This window comes from Strigops habroptila, chromosome 1 (genome assembly GCF_004027225.2).
Source record: "Strigops habroptila isolate Jane chromosome 1, bStrHab1.2.pri, whole genome shotgun sequence".
Lineage (NCBI taxonomy): Eukaryota > Metazoa > Chordata > Aves > Psittaciformes > Psittacidae > Strigops > Strigops habroptila.
This window is the reverse complement of record NC_044277.2, coordinates 101,893,325-101,910,609: the sequence shown is the minus strand read 5'-3', so window position 1 is coordinate 101,910,609 and position 17,285 is coordinate 101,893,325. Positions and strand designations below refer to the sequence as shown.

Here is a 17,285-nt window from a genome sequence, read left to right as displayed (position 1 = left end):
GATCAAACAGGGTCCTGTCCCCTTCCACCATCTCTACGCTACGCTGAAATAAAAGCTTACTATGCTAGAGTATTATTTAGAAATAAGCAATATAATTTTACAAACAAGACACCACAAATACAGTACACTGAAAGAAGTGAAGAATTTAAGATGTCTACTACGGTCATGTCTACCACAAAACTACCTACGAGGTTCTACTGCTACTGGAGACCAGAGGGCACAAAATATTCCTGTTGATGATTCAAGCTTTGCAAAAAATGTATAATTTTCTAACTTCAGATTGGAATTGCACCTTGACAGAACAAAAACATGTTCCAAATTTTCAGATGCAGTGAATTTCTGAATCACTGGTTGATCGTGTAGATAGCATTAAATACAGTGTATTTTATTTCATGCCCAGCTTTAATACAGTGCTTTACTTGCACGCTATTTGTTCTAATTTCTCACTATAACCATGGTAACTTGTGTAAGCCTTTCATATTGGCATTATGAGCAATGCATGGAGGCTACATTATGAGACAAGCCCATATGCGACGGGGTTACCATGGAAACACTTACCCACACACTAGCAGACAAAGTACACACTGTCAGACAAAGAAGCAGAAAAGAAGGGGAAAAATTAAGATAGTACCAACTGTGGAAATAATTATCCATAGAAAACCCAACCACAAGTCCACTGACCAGCACCGAACGGGCTAAAGAGATGAAGAGCAGAACAAACCTTGGCTAGACTGGCTGTGAAGAGTACACATTCAAAGAGCTCTCCCATCCTCTGAAGAAACTCATCCACATGTGGTCGTTTCAATACATAAACCTGGAATGATAATTACTATTTAGGTCAAATGGTGCTTAAGGTAAAAGGAAAGGGAAAAAAAAAAAAAAAATCAAAACAATACACTCCTGTAATCCCAACGCTTGAAGAAACAAAAGTTAACGTGGAAGCAGTTCAAATGAAATGCTGAAAGGAAACAAAAAAGTATACAAGATAAAAGTAGACATCCAATAATGAGAAATTTGAATGCATGGGCTGCCAAGACCCATGCTGATTATGCAATTGCAAATACTGTGCATCATCTGGAGTGATGCTTCTTGAAAAATCTCATTAAAGGCAAAGAGAGACAGTAGGGCTTCTCAAAAAACAAGGATTCAAGATCTCTCAACCAAAGTGAATTTGATGCTGGTGTCTTCAGTCCTGTAGAGCTTTACAGAAGGAATAAATCTGATGAAACCTCTATGAGGATAGGAATTGCACAATAGGGAACAGTTTTCTTCCTGTGGCTAATTCTTCCTTTTTTTTTTTTTTTTCCCCTCATGCCAGGTGCCAAACACCATATCTCACTACAAAGTCACCAGTTCTGCAGAAAGCTTTCATCAAAAACCTTCACAACACCATGCAGAATGCCTAGCAAATGCTGCTTTCAAAATCTGGTGGCAAAGGTCTACAGCATCTTCCACTGTGACCTTGCCAGAAAGATGGCAAATACTCAGGATCTCTCCCCTCTGGAGCAGCTTGGTTTCAGCAATGCTACATTGCCTTTCTGCATTGACAACCATACGGGCAGCTTGGCTGCCTACTGTCAACAACATGATTAATACATATTAGAGCCTCCCTGCCTCTCTTCTTAGAGCAAGCAAGATGATTTGTGTTCATAGAAAATACCAAGATAAGATAACTGCTGCTCAGAAGGCTTAGAAATAGTTCACAATGTAGTGGGAAGCTGAAGAGGGGAGTCTGCTTGAATAGTATTTATCTATCTTGTTGCAGTTAGATTAAAAGTTTGAGAGAAAACACCAGCAGCATTTTATCTTCTCTGTTTGGCAAGTAATCCTTATTACTAGAAATTTCAAGTGGACAAGCCTGGCGTAGAACTGAATTCAGGAAGAACTGGAAGACTGATGCAATTTCAGGAATTGCTTTCTTTGATACGTAGAACTAGATTAATTGTATATGTTTTACTACATTTATGTTAATAAAGAGGTAAAAACCATCAGGAACCCAGAGAAAAACCCTGAAGGAGAAAAATATGGAAATGCCAGCTTGAACTGAAATGTAACAATAAAAGCCTTTAGCAGAAGAAGAAAAAAAGTTGCATAATTGAAATTGAAAACCTCAATCTGAAAGCGAAGTTTTATTAAAAACATATATGATAGAGCTGTACCTTCATGACTAAAGCAGAAATGTTAATTACTTTTCCACTTTATGAAGCATACAGCTCACAGCATGAAGACTTTATCTGCTTCAAGTTTATTTCTATGAAGTATTTCTGGCCCCTCAAATTCAACCAATACATTCAAACTTTGATACAGATAATTTATAACCCAAGATTTATTTTGTACTTTTTTAAACAACCGTAGCACCTAACCAATCAAATAAATGTGACATGTTATCAATTAAAGACAGTTAACAGATGTACTTCACCACCACTCTCTTTCCAGATAATTACAGCAGTTTCCTGTATTTCACTAGGTATAAACCAACTAATTTCCTCTCCTATAACAATGCAATTAATTTTTCACTTAAATCTTACTACACAAAGTTATTCTGTAGCATTTCCTTTCCAAATTACATCTTCAACTTAAAGACACGGGTAGAAAGACAATTGCAGTCCCTCTGCATTTGAGTATTTGGGAACGAGACTATCCGATTTGCCAGTTATAAAAGGAAAGGTAGCAGGATGCAAGTTGCTCCATGACTCTACAGTTCCTAATGAAGTTCTTAAGTCTTTAGCCTTAAATTATATCCTCATACCTATTTTTTAGGGAACAAAAGGGACACAGAATCTTAAAAATCAGTCTTGGATAGTAACTGCTGGAGTTTAGTATTAATATCCCTTCTAAAACCTAGTGTTTACAGCCACAGCAAAAAAGTCTCCTCTTTGCTCTCTATCCCTATCTATGCCTGTGTCAGTGAAGTATTTCCACTTGGAATGTAATTACAAACTCCAAGCCAAGGATATGAACTTTGCTGCTTGCAACATAACCCACCTCCTCCATAAGGAGAGCATACAGTAAATCAATGCAGTAGCTACAAACCTAGAGCTCCTTAACTGCAGGCTTGCAGACAGGAGTGGGCTTATATAGGCTTATAAAAGCAAATATTTGCAATAATTTTTTTTTTCCAGAACAACAGATCTCAATACTCTAGTTATTCTCCTTTATTTTCCTTGAAGTTTTTTTGAGAAGTCCTACTTAGACTCTGGAAGCAACTGCAAGTGTATTGGTATCCTGGGCTACAAAATCTCTTTAGTTTACTTCACATAGAAAGCTTTCTTCAGCTGACAGTGCAGCTCTTCTCTTCCTCCTCACTTGGAATTTTTTCCCCTTTACTTTGTTAGCGGCTGGACTTGAATCTCAATGCTGCATGGTTATTTGTGGCTTGGCTTTCTCCTCTGTTGCCTGATGTCTTCAGTTTAAGTCTCTAGACTAACTGGCTCCTGGCATTTTTCTGAGATTTATATACTGTCTTCAGGGCATTAAAAAAACCCCAACTCCAGTTTTTCCTGTATTGTATGCTCGCTGATTTCTTCCTTATCACAGTAAGAATTTAGAGGAATAGAGTCTTTTTTTAAAATAGATTTAAAATAAACCCTACTTTTAAAATGTAGGCACAAATCAGCCACTAGGCATGTTTTCACAGGATTCTGTACTTAGAGCTGCTCTGCTTGGCAGAGCACAAGTAATTATCTTTAATTGTTTTCAAGCATTTGATATTTTCACATACATTTTCTATACCTCAAAGCAGTCTTAACCTAAAACAACTCCTTATTCGTAAAGCAAAAGGAGAAACCCAGCTCGATTTTAATCAATTAATCAGGACACAAGGAATTGCCTTTCAAAACCAGCTTTAAAATAACAAAATCTTCAATAATGACGAAGAAATCTGCCAATGACAACTCAAGCTCCTGGAATCTCCTGTTTTGTGGGCTGGGTGCATCTTCTTAACAGCGAGCTGAAAATAACGCGCATCCTTGAGCCTTGTCTTTCTGGTTCCCACAGTTGTGGTTGCCTCCCAGTGCAAGTAACCAAGAATAGGCCAGCTAGGATGGATACAGCCTATCCTGGATTACTTGAACCAGGCCACAGCCTTCTGTAAGAAAATCAACCAATTCTGTCCTTTATAGAAAGGAAGTTTATTATTGGAACAGCGTTTTCCCCCACCAATAAAAAACATTTTGCACATTACATTCAAAGTATACGTGCCAAACATTCCTTTAACTTTCAACAACTAAAAATAAGCAATTGTTAATTGAATTAAAAAAAACCCCAAAGCAAGCACCAAAAACTTAAAACTTAGTTTTACTCAATAAACAAATTACATTCAAGAAGGAAATTCCAAGTAACACCAAATCAAACTCTTCCAGGCTGCCCTCTTCACTCTTCGTCACCAACAGCAAGGCACAAAGACATTTCAAGTGAATTTGGACAAAAGACAAAGGACAATCACACTCTACAAATCTCCGCTCCTTGGGGATTAATGCTATATTTAACACACGGTTTCTAATCTGGGGTTGTGATTGCTCTGCACTTGTTAAATGGGAAGCGTGCTCCAAAAGAGAGGCCGTGTTCTCACAGAAGTTACGTCAAGGGTACCAAACAGGTTAAACATCTTTCTCCAGCCACTGCTTTCACCATCAATAAGTTTCCTCTGAAGAGCACTCTCAGTTGCAACACATTTCACTGGACTTCCCACAGTTTCTCACTTACAATTTGGTTGAGTAGGGGACAAGCTCTGATTTCCTTTTATTCAGAGAACCAAAGAGAAATGAGAGAACTGGCCAGAGGAGTGTCAGCTTGCATTAGAAATGCACTTTTGTATCTGTGCCATCATTTCCAACACAAAGTGTGGGATTCATCTCCTGTAACTTTAGCTGCCCTGCAAAGGGGTAGACAGGCACAGTCTCTGTAGGCATCTAAAGCCCCATAACAGAAGAGAGGTGCCACCACACCTGAGTTATTTCCTTGTAAAATAAAATGACAAATAATTTCTAAAGACAAGGTAAATTAAGCTAGAGAAAGAAAGATGGAAGAGAGACAAGGGGTGTTCTGAAAAGCATTTTTTAACGTAGGGAAGCTGGTTTGTCCAAGCACCCTTTAAAGACGATAATTTGAATTGTCCTTATAGAAGAACAAGAGTCTCTCTGACCTATGGATTACAAATGATATAAGGGAAAATAAACTCCCCAGACTAAAGACAGCCCTTTGAATACCTCTGTTGCACAACAAAAAATGACAATATTTACCATGAACAAAAGCTGTTATATAAATCAGTCTCAGAACTCTTTCAAGCATACGGAAACTGATTTTGCTATGACTTCTATTTTTTGTATATAAGATCTGAAGAATATAATATAATTCCAGATTTCTTTCTCAATGGGCACTTCTGAAATGGTGTTCTGCATTTGTTTTCCATGGGGTTTCTGTCTGAGGCAGAGTTCAAGTACAACAGTCTGGCAGCCAATCTCCTGCTTGGTAATATACCAGGCTTACTGGTAAAGCAGGTAGGGATATGCACTATGGACAGTACGGTCCCACAACACTTCACATATCCTGTGATATTGTAAACAGGTGGAAGTATTTCCCAATGCCTAACCTTTGAGTATACAAACTGCTTAAGAAAATGGACAAGCATGATACACATGACAAGTTCTGACAGATAAAAATTGTTAATATTGGTTTGTTTATGCCCTAAGTGAATAAAAAATTACAGGTTTCAAGTAGGATCCAGTTGTCAAAGCTCTCTAGCCTGTGTTAATGCACATCAGGCTGAGCCAGAACATCCGCTTTCGCCCTTTAGATTATAACAGTTAAAAAAGTCCCAAAAGATTGCTGGATGACAGTACATTACTTTGCCTGCAGAGGTATTACAAACAGAGGAATCCAAGACTTCACCTATTCTGCATACCATATAAATTACCTTTATTTGAAGGATCACAAATTCCTTACAATTAACTTCATTTCTACCACCCAGATGCAACCAAGATATTTACCTATTCTGGAGGTTCAGAGCTTGAAATACAAAGGGATTTAGCAATTTCCTTGAAAATTACACAGGAGGTCTCCAGCAAAGCACAGTCAGAGATTAACTTCACTTGACCTTCTCCATCAAGAGCATCCTTCCTTCTGTTCAAGTTTAGGGTATGCACAAATCCACTCTCTTTGACTATTTTTAATTCTCCCCCCCCCCCCCCCCCCCCCCCCCGCAGTCATCTTGAGTGCCTAACTGCATTATGTTTGGTGAAGAATCTGAAAGTTTGCAGTAGGGAATGGAAAAGCAACAGGCTTTTAAAGTGCTTGACTGTAAAGCCCAAACAGTCTTTTTATTGGGTTTTGTTTCAAGATGCAAATACATAATCTTGACAAGCTAAATGATCACAATCCTAATCCATTCAAAATTGTTAGGCAACCTATTTAATTCCCTTTCAAAAGCATTCTAGACAGTTTTAGGAGAGAAAATATCTGCATTACAGCACCAAACACAACTAAAGCCCACATCAAATGAGGACCGACAGTATCACAATACAAACCTCCCAAAACATCACTTACGTGTTTTAAGCATTCAGTTCTGGTGAACATTACAGGTTTAAGTACACAAGACACTGTTTTTTTCCTACATAAACCAGGCACAGTGTAAAAATTGTCAAAGCAACTATCACTTTAAAACACGTTTCAGTCCACTGACTGATATTGAGTAATTATTTTAAGAGCAACACTTACATGATGGTTTTCATAACAGGAAATCAAACAAAACTATGAACTATCTTTATGATCTATCAATTGTTCCAAGATCAAAATATGAACCTATTTGTCCAAGTAAAAATAATCCATATAAAACCCAGCATTTAAAAAAATAAAGTATTTAAAATATCCATTAAGTCACATGCAGGGAAGATCTGCAACTTAGTAACCGCATTATCTGTAACCTACAACAACTAACAGAAGATATTTCAAACAATTTGCAAGATTCATATACCAGAAAGGCTCAGCTTCACATTAACCTGCATAACCCGTCTCCAGCAAGAACTTTAATGTCTGTCTGAAGAGTAAAATGCATGGCACTGTAATTTATTCCATTCAAAGTTTTCAGAAATGACTACTGATTAAAGACACCAAGCTAAGATACACAAAGCGGACTGATTTTGAAATTATGGGTGTTTTGCATTTACTGAAAACCATTTCACAGAGTTTTAACTGAAGTTCTTGAAAAGTAAGACACAAAAATTACTCTCCTCATGATTTTGTCCAGAGCTTTTAAAGATTCTGAAGTGTATAAAAAGTCCTATCAGAGGAACTTAAAATTATTTACAGGAAGAAAAGGGACAGAACTTAAAGATTTCTCAAAACCTTACGAAATGTATGTTCTTCCTTAATACTTTTATAATGCTTTGTCCACAGGAATTACATGAATCACATGACTGACATTAAGGCCAACTTATGTCCCATTTCTCTGCGGAGGGAAGGAGAAATGCAGTATTTGTAGTTTTTTCTAGGCCCAGCAATGTTTGAAAACCCATCCTTAGATCATTTCCTGTTTGAAAATGTTTTAAAACTGACAAAAAGCCAAGTATTAAAGTCCTGAGAGAGATATTCTGGAAATCTGAAAAAGTTAAAATTGAATCTTAGTAGTTAGAAACTACACACCTGATCAGAGATGCCTGTCTGGATGACAGGCATTCCAGGGTACACAGCTTTTGCATTTTGGAAAAGGGCAAGCTATTGAATGTCAAGCAGCAAACAGAGAAAGATAATCCTCTGGGACACTGAGGACAATTCCACTACTAGAACAATGCTAAAGGAACAATGGCACTTACCTGATGTATGGTTCCATCAATTTCAACAGGAACGATGAAATCAGCATTGCTAATTGGCTAGAAAGAATGATAAGGAAATAAATCAACATTAAAAACAAGATAATTAAAGGGAAAATCGTGGAAGGGTAAAAGAGAAGAGTACTTACTTCTCAGGAATGAGTTAATAAGCATTATTGATTATACAGATACACTCCATGTGTGTGCCCTTTACACACACAAGTCAGAAGCCTTACATAGCTGTATTCACCAAATACTAAACTTCTCTCTTCTCTCGTATTTTGCAGCATCATACAATGTAATATGCTTTTTTGCTTGAATAGCCCCCACTACCATCAAGCGTGTTTACCAGTGTGTCTATTTGCATAACTCCTTCTTCAGGTCTGTGTGGATGATGGCAAAGAAATTCAGCTATGTGCTTCACGTATTTTCCTTTGGGACCTCAATTAGTAACTAATTCAAAATAAAGACAGTGGTAAAAGTAATACCTAAGGGTTATATTTGAATCAGGAGCTGTAACAAGCCTTAAGTTGCATATAGTTAGCTGATTCTCAAGACATGATCCCTCAAGAACACGCTATACTAATCAAAATACTCATGTAAAACTGCATTTTTAATTCAAAAGGGAAGGGGAAGCCCACTCTGTCAAAGTCCTTGAATCCGCTTTTCTAGCCTGTTCAGTACAACTTATTTCTTAAGACTTACTGTGAAAAACTGTTGGTCAAGTAAAATTACTTTAGAATGCAGAAAAGCAAAATGACCATAAGAATTTCTATGGAGGGCAACACCCTCTCTCAGTAGCAAGGTAAGAAGGAAGATGCTTTGATCTGACATCTGCAAGTGCTGTGTCAGAGGGCAAATGAGAAGCTACACTGAATCTACTTGTCCTGACCAACCAGTATTGGCAATCAGACTGCCAGAGCAGCTGACGCTGGAAAACTCCATCCTGTCAATGACCGCTGCATTAGTATGATCTAAAGAATTCCTCGAACACCTGCAGATAAAATCTAGATTTTTTTTTTAGCTGACATCAAGCCATTTCCAAGATATATCCTCCTTTCTGCTTCTGAAAAGGACAGAGGGGAGGCTCTCATCTGTTACCTGTATGAAGCCCCTCAGACAGAAGATACTCTGCAACATCTCTGACAGTCACAGCACAGGTACACAAAAATGTTCTGAATCTTAAAAGAAACCCAAATGAACTGTCAGTAAGAGTCAGCCACCAGTTTTCAAGTGGCTGCCAGCTCTGTGCCTACTTTGAAGACACTTGCACACACTTGAAGAATTTATGTATGCATGACTCTCTCAAGCAAGATAAATATTCTGTAGCAGCAGAAAAAGTATAGGTCACTGCAAGTTGCTAAGTAGTGAAGCCCACTTGCAGTGAAGCTACAGTGAAGCCCACTGATAAAAACTACAGCTATTAGTGAACTTTCTTAACAGGAGCAACACCAACCAGGTGTTGGAGAAAACCACATTCTGTTTAGACAACTTCATTTGTGCTAACAAATAAAACTCACCCTTAGACTTTGTAACACTAAGCAAACTGCTCTTAACTACATATTTGCTGGACCCACTTGTACTTCAGGTACTATGTAGCTTTCTTGTTGGCACAAGCGATAAGCAAGAGAGCATGGACTGGGGTTCTGTACTTCATCATGATGGGAAGACAGGAGAAAACTCTGCAGCAATTTGCTGGATAAAGGTTTCTGGGGTTGCACACGTGAAGCACGTACATGCCTCCAGTGGGAACCACAGAGACAGTGTGATGAAGACAATATATTTCCATTGAAAATCTTCAGTTAGAACCGTTTCTGTTTAATAAAAAGCTTCAGTTTTAAATGTTCTCAAAGTGTTTCACAGCCAGTTTTGAATATGACTACATTCCAGACTTGCATGTGGTTTAATTAATTTTATACAAAACCATGTTTACATCTCCTTGAGTTAATAATTTATGAATTTTGCCTCTATTATTGTTTTACGATGGGAATGATAACTATACTATCTATTCCTTTTTTACTCTTGCCAAAGCACCCCAAACTTTATTCCTTTAATATGCACTTAACATGAAAGACTAGTACCTCCTTAAAGCTCCACAAATATGCAGGGGCATAAAAAGACAAGAATTACCCTCCTTCACATGTTACTGCTTTCATAAAAGAGCACTTTAAATATTCTGCCTCTCTGGTTGTGTCAAAAAAATATTTCTGCATTTGAAATATGAAGCCTATTTCATAATAGAATTATGAATTTTAAAATATCAGGTGTTTTAAATAAAGCCTTTTGTACTAAAATTCACAAATTTATGTATGCTTTTGCAGCTTTTAAGTGGGGACCTGCCTGGGAGAGCAGACAGGTTCTCGTAGAGGGCAAAAAACCAAAACCCAAACCAAAAAAACCTGAAAGAAATTGCAAAAGTAAACTGATTATTCAGCCAGAGCAGTGTGCATATAGGTATCAAAACCACTGCTTTTCTAGAAATCCACTGTTATTTTTGATGACCACAATGGATTTACTTCAGCTGAAGTATTTCCCTTTATGAAACAAAATCCAAACAGCATCACCAACAGCGCAGCCACTAAACAACTAAAGCCATTTCCTCCAATGCTTGGTTTTCTCTTACATGCTCCCACCACTGGGCTTCATATTAAGATAATGCCATCATAGCCATTAAGACTCTAATACTGCACAAACTCCAACATTTGCCTAATGCTATTTAACTCACACAAAAAAAAGGACCAGTTTTCTTTCCCTAACGCAAAAAAATACTCAGTGTTCGAGACTAAGTAGAACAATCTTTTGATTTTTCTTAAATATCTATTTAACATCATTTAAATACCCATTAAATATCATTTGAATAAATGGGATTATTAAAATGAGCCCATTAAGAAAGCACTCTGCAATAAAGGCAAACCTCAATCCTACAAGAAAGGATTTACACTATGTCAAACCATTAAACATGTACTTCTTCAAAATGGTTAAAAAAGAAAAATTAAAAACTGCCTAAACGGAACCTCACTTTGTTTCAAAACCCAGAAAAATCACGGTACAAAGTTACCCACAGCATTCAGAAAGCAAACTTTTATTTTTACATTTCAGATAACACTAAGCCTAATACTTCATTATTTTCATGTAAATGTGGACTTTTAAATTCGGCTTTCCCTCCCTACTTTTTGACTATCACTCTATTAGGAAAGCACAGTCCCTCCCCTTCCCAATCCAGCTGTGCTTCTTGTCTCCCTAAAAAATCTCTAGTTCAGTCTGGGTATAGAAGACAAGGATCTAGCAGCGAGGTTAAGAGGTTACTGTACGCCACCACAAATTGTTCTATACCATCAATCACAATAAAGATAGAGAAGAATCTTAGTTTCAGTTTGAGGCACAGAAATATTTGTTCTAGTATCTCCATATAAGGTCGTCTTTAAGTCAACAAAGACAGGCTGTAGCCAAACTCTAACCACAACATGAATTATGGTTTGCATATTTAAATGCTGGCAACTAAATATTGCAGGATTAAAATGTTGAGTTTATGCTAGCAGTGAAAAATGGAGTGCAACCAAAACTAGAAGACTATAAAGTTCGTGGTAACTCTAGCTTGCTACTAGTAAGGAAACATACTATTGATTCTTTTAAATTCTCTATTCAAAGTATGAAACTGGCAGATGCTTTATCATGTTTGACATTTGCTAATCAGAAATGCTACCAGTACTCTGAGCCAATTTAAGTTACTTGCATTTCTGAATTCTCCTATTCTAATTTTAGCCTTAATTAAACAATAGAAAAATACCACTACTTCCACCACATGCTGAAATCTGAAGGGTTATATAAGTTGCTTCTAGAAGATGACTGACTCATCAGCAACAGCTAAATGCTAATTGCTTTCCTGTTGTGAAAGCTAAATACTTAAAAACACTTACTGCCATAGGGACAGCAGCCTGAAAGGGAAAGCAATCTTCTCCGGCAACAGCGCACAGCAATCACTGGTGCCCAAATCTACTGTGTTGAGGTGTATCTACCTAGCATGAAGCTGTGCTGAGTTTTCGTTCTCCTAGACTACGTTATCATTTAAACATCAAAAGTAAAATGTATTTTCAGAGCAACAAGTTTTGTACCTGTTACAATACAGGTCCTTGCTGGAACAGTTACCATTTAAAGCTATAGTGAGTGTAACTATTCCAGGCTTTATTGCCGTCAGTGTGACCTTCTCAGAATCAAATACACAGCAATGTCTGCATTACTCCCTTACAGCTAAATTAGGATGAATATTCATAGAAACAACAATGAGAACTACCAGGTATCCTAGGAGAGCCTGTAAGACCGGTTAATGTGTTAAGAGGCTTAACAGTTCCTACAGCATTCACTGACAGGTTCAAGTTGCAGGAGATTGCTTTTGAATTTACTTACCTTAAATGAACTGTGCACTAAAGTTTCATCTAAATCAATGACCACACACTTCTTCCCATAGTCTGATGCTGTCAGTTCCGGCAGGAGGTATTTAGCTGGTGGCTAAAAACAAAAAGAAAAGAGGAAGACAACAAAAACCAGTAAAACATCTAATGAAGGGGCACTCTTCTGCCAACACTACTGTTCTAGTAATTACTGGGAACTGAAATACATTACTCAAAGTTCAATGTATTTCTGAGCTCATGGCAAGTACATGTATGGAAATCAATGGCTCATGCAATACTCATACAGGCTTTTCATTCTTTTTTTAAATGAAACTTGTTTAGCATGATATCCAAAGCATTGGAAATGAAAATGGTAATCCACCACCACCAGCTAAAAAAAACCCAAAGAAAAATAAGACATTTGGTACAATGATATCTTTTTCCAGTGTCCCTCTTCCTAATTGCCTCACTTTTGGTTGCTGCTGCCACCCCATTCACAGTCAATGATATTTCCAGCCATACCACACTGTGGACATTTACACAAATGGTTGTTTCTGTCTGCCATGAAAGATGCTAAAGTGGAGAAACCAATCCTGAAGGAAGATAGCATTATTAATTTTATCTTCCAGGACATGTCTCCACTCTCATTTTTACCACTTGTGAGGGTGCTGACCAACAGCTTTCATGTGGATTATGTTCCAGTCAAGGTATTAAAAGTGCAGTAAAGAACCTAAACTAGGCTCTTCTACTGTTTACTGCCCTTACTATAAATTGATACCAATTAAATGAATTGACAATTTTTCTGTAAAGCAATGCAGAAAGTCACATACTCTTCTGATTGCTCATTCCACACTTTAATATCCCCATTTGCAATATAGTTATGTTACTTTAGACTTTGGTACTGCGTATTTCCTGAAATAACAGAGATGGGAGAGAACGCTTCCATTTGGAGCTGAAACGCTGCTGCCACTCCTTTAAAGAAGGAGGTTTTGATGAAGGCAAAAGACTAGCTTTTTAGAAAAGTATCAGCAGGGAGAAGCTCAAGACTGAGAGGAAATTAAATTAATTAAGAATTGGATACGGAACTCTAACTTCATTCTTTTGCTATCTTATAATCTGTTCAGACAATGTTGCTCTGGTAAGGATGCGTCTATCACATTTTTGTTCTTTTCAATAGCCTTTTGCAGAGGTGCTTGCAGAGACCTGAGGCCACAGCGGGTGACAAACAGATGAGTCAGACACCCTCTGAACACCCAACAGCACCAAGGACAGATTATTAACCACTGAGGGATTTCAGACCTCATCTTAAGTTGAAAGATACTGGCCAATGATGCCTGGTAAGCTCTTGTTTGAATGAACTAACAAATAAGATTCTGGACTTAAATAAAAGTGTCTTTAGCTAAAGTATAAGTTACTGGGAGATTTTTTTAGGAATGCTCACTGAAATTGATTCAGATTTTTTACAATTAACATCAACAACAGTTTCTTCAGGTACCAAAATGGAAGCTGCCTTGCTTAAAAGCTGCTTGCCTCAATGGATTTTCTCTCAGCACATATCTAACAGTGACCTTCAAGAAAAAACAACTTCTGCTTAATGCCTGTAAAGTATCCATCCATCACAGTAACTTAACCAGGCTGAAATTTGTAGGACAGCCTTTTTAGGTTATAGACAGTCCCGTGTACACATTGCTTCAATAATTGCTTGAGCTCTACCTCTGCTTTTTGAATCTAGGAGCAGATCTAAAGAATTTTGGTTTCTCACTCCTATTTCTTAAGTATTTCAAAGGTATTTAGGCATCCCACCTCAATTTTTTTATAATAAGAAGGATCCATACTTGCAACCTAAATAGATCAAAAGCTTACTGAAAGAAAATATCAAACCCATTTAAAGACAATAATCTTCAGAACCCATATTCTGATAATGATTTCTTGTCTATAAAGATGACAAAAAAGTAGGAACATCCCAAGAAATCTTGAGTACTTTTTTTTTTAATAGTTCAGTTCATTTTTGTACTCTTAAGACTGTTAGTATCTAGTTTGAATTGTTGATTAACATGCATAAGCAGTTCAAAGCCAGCAATTTCTTCTATGTGAATTCTTTTTCAAACTGAAAATATCTGCACATACGGAAAATATATGGAAAAATATATTCTTCCATATAAAAATATGCATATGAAAAATATGAGCACTGTTTTATCACAGATATCTTATTTATCTGGAAACTATATCAATAGTCATCAATAAAAGGTTGGACATACACTAAGGACTACAAAATATCAGAACCTTCATCTCTGAGAACTTGAATTCCATGACGGCATGGCAAGAAACAGCCCATGCTCATCATGTTCATCCACCTACAGCTCTGTTTTCTCAAAAGCAGCATCTGGGAGAGGAACAAGCTTACCCACAGCATCTCTACAGAGACACTGGTTACTGCTGGAGTTTCTCTCCCTTTCCAGTATTGCCTTTGGAGCAAATGTGTAACTATTGACCTAACTAAGAAGATTACATCTCAAGGTTCCTCCTGGGGAAAGTCTCCCACTAGGGCACACCAACCTTCCTAAAAGCTTTGGCTTCTTGAATTCAATCTGATCCTGTTTTCAAAGACACGTGGTCAACAGTTGGCACATTTGAAGATCAGGAGAAATAAATATTCCATTTTAAAATCTGTATCTCTGTTACCCCCAACTCTGTAAACACATCTGCCACTCTGATAATCTAACAGGGATAAGGAAACTATATTGATGCTGAAGGAAATATAAGAGGCTGCTAAACACAGAGTGCAGATCTTTGGAGCAAGGATGACATTTTTGAGGCTTTAGGAACTTAAAACAATTTGTATGTAGGGTATCAGTTCAGTTGTTTTGCTGTTCAAGCTTTCTGATCTAAAGCAATTTCCACATGCTAAGAGTAGCAAAGCTTTTAGAGAGAAACAAGCATTAATCAATTTTGTATTTTAATTTCCTCACTAATGGAGACATATCCAAGAAGAGTTCTAATTACCAGATTTCCATCATAGTTAATAATGAATAGTTATGGATCTTCGATAATTTCCTTTTTTAAACATAGTAGCTTTAAAGATATCTAGGATGATTAAAAGAAGCATTTAATTGTGGCTAACAGAAACTCATATTTAATATGCAATACTCTCCCAAAGACTGCACACTTCCACAGAACTCAGCAAAGAAATAACACGTGGTATCTCAGTACTGTAAGTCCTAGTTTGGTCTTCAATTCCAACAAGACATAAATTGTATACAAGTTAAAGCTTTTAAAACTAGTCACTGTTTGGGATTTATGCATTCCAGCCAGGCCTCATGGCTGATCAGCTTAACAGACCTTGTAGTGAAACGACTGCTGCACTGCTTCAGTCCCGTGGAAATAGTATATTCCCTAAGGAAAAAAAAAAAAAAAGGGGGTGGTGGTGGCAAGAAACAGGACTTTTGGTTGAAGCATAAACAGCTGGTCAACACAAACCTTTCAGAAATTTACTGTATAAAACAATCATAACCTTTCTTCCCTGTAGGGCCATATTTCCCACAGAGACAAATGTCAGAATTAATAAGCCCTTTCTTTGTGTACTGGAAATGTTGTCTAGCCTAAGTGCAGCCCATTAATTTGCCGTTCATGTTCCCTTCAATTCACACTTTCAGTTGCACTCTACATAGCTGACAGCTTCTCCCAACAGTTATGCATAGAAATACTCTAATAGAAGATAAATGATTCCCACTTAAACAGCTGCCAAAAGATGCTAGCTCCTGTTATAAAATGGGCAGTTCACAAAATTTCTTCTAGAAAAAGTTGTAACAAGAAACTGTCTAAGTGTAGGTGAGGACAAGTGAAAAAAAAAAAACAACCAATATCCCAGTGCTGAGATTTAACTTCTACATAAACTTCAAGGAGTAATTTTGGTACACTCCTTAATACCAGGATTTTAAATCAAACAGAAGAAACAGATACTCCAACTCACTGAAGAAGGTCCATGTATATGGCTTTGTATTTCCATCTACCTTTTCATTCAAAACAATGAAAAGGGCTGAAGTTGCTATGAGTTTGCTTTGATTTCTCTACCATACTCCATGAAAGTACAAGCATCCTGAGCTACAATTAATACATTTTTAAGTCAAGTCTATCATACTGTGTCAGCTGGTAATGTTTGGGGTCTTTTTTTTTCAGATTTTGTCTTTATTTTAAGCCTAAAAAGTAATTATTTTGCAGTATTAGGGAATAAATCAATTATGCCGGTGTTTAATTTATGCCTCATCTGAAAACAGTTTCAGAATACAAGATACAAAAAGGATAAAGTTCATCTTTAAAAAAAACCATCCAAAACCCAAGAGTCAGACAGTTTGTGTTTTCTGAAGAACCTAAGCAGAAGCTGGAATGTTTCTGGTTTAGCTGTTATCTCTATCAATAACCAAGTGAAAATTCATATTAATTCAAGTTTTTAAATTAAATGCAACTAATACAGAAAAAATCTGATTGAGCAGCAGATATACTTCACTAATTTGCACATATGTACATAAAGCAATGGAAGTTCTCAAACGGGTGACCCCAGCAGGCTGACAGATTTTACACATGCATGAAAACCTTGTATTTTGACTGGAGGCTTCAACTTGAAAGTTTAATGAGTGGGGAGTGGGCAATGCTCTTTTCAGAGTCGTTAAGGAATTCTCTAAACACTTGAAGGGATCATATTTGCAATGAGCTCTATAAGAAGTAAACATCTAACTTAACTGTGACCAAGCTCGCTCTGTGTCTGTTTAGAAGATATTTCTCCTAGTATGTACAATACATACAGATCAAACAGCCTATTTCTCATCCATGACCCTATGTAGCAGAGCATCAAGAATTTATGTCTTAATGGGTCTTATCAGAGTGAACCTCTGGGCTGCAGCATTCGGGACAAACAGCTCTTGTGAGGCTGGCAAAGAGGACCATTTTAGTTTTAGGCATTTTTCTAATATAATGTTACATCTTTGTTCCTACCACTTTCTCTGTATGCAGCTCACTTCTGCATTTATTTAGACTATTACATACTAATGCTCGCTGGCTTCTGTTTGACAGCCAGAAGCACTCTGATACTGGGATA

At 37.1% G+C, this 17,285-nt stretch overlaps 1 protein-coding gene across 8 annotated transcripts in view; it reads right to left on the bottom strand.

The window, feature by feature from the left end:
• CTDSPL (CTD small phosphatase like) overlaps positions 1–17,285 on the bottom strand; it is an 88,128-nt gene that overhangs the window by 12,334 nt on the left and 58,509 nt on the right. For 4 of the 8 annotated variants that reach the window (XM_030509547.1, XM_030509529.1, XM_030509538.2 and 1 more), the window contains 4 exons: positions 15,533–15,586; positions 12,210–12,311; positions 7,809–7,865; positions 722–814 (listed from right to left, as the gene is read on the bottom strand). In XM_030509547.1, coding sequence (XP_030365407.1) covers positions 722–814; positions 7,809–7,865; positions 12,210–12,311; positions 15,533–15,586 — 306 coding nt within the window. The remainder of the gene's footprint in view (positions 1–721; positions 815–7,808; positions 7,866–12,209; positions 12,312–15,532; positions 15,587–17,285) is intronic. The other 4 variants (XM_030509589.1, XM_030509556.1, XM_030509565.1 and 1 more) reach the window with 1 other exon arrangement.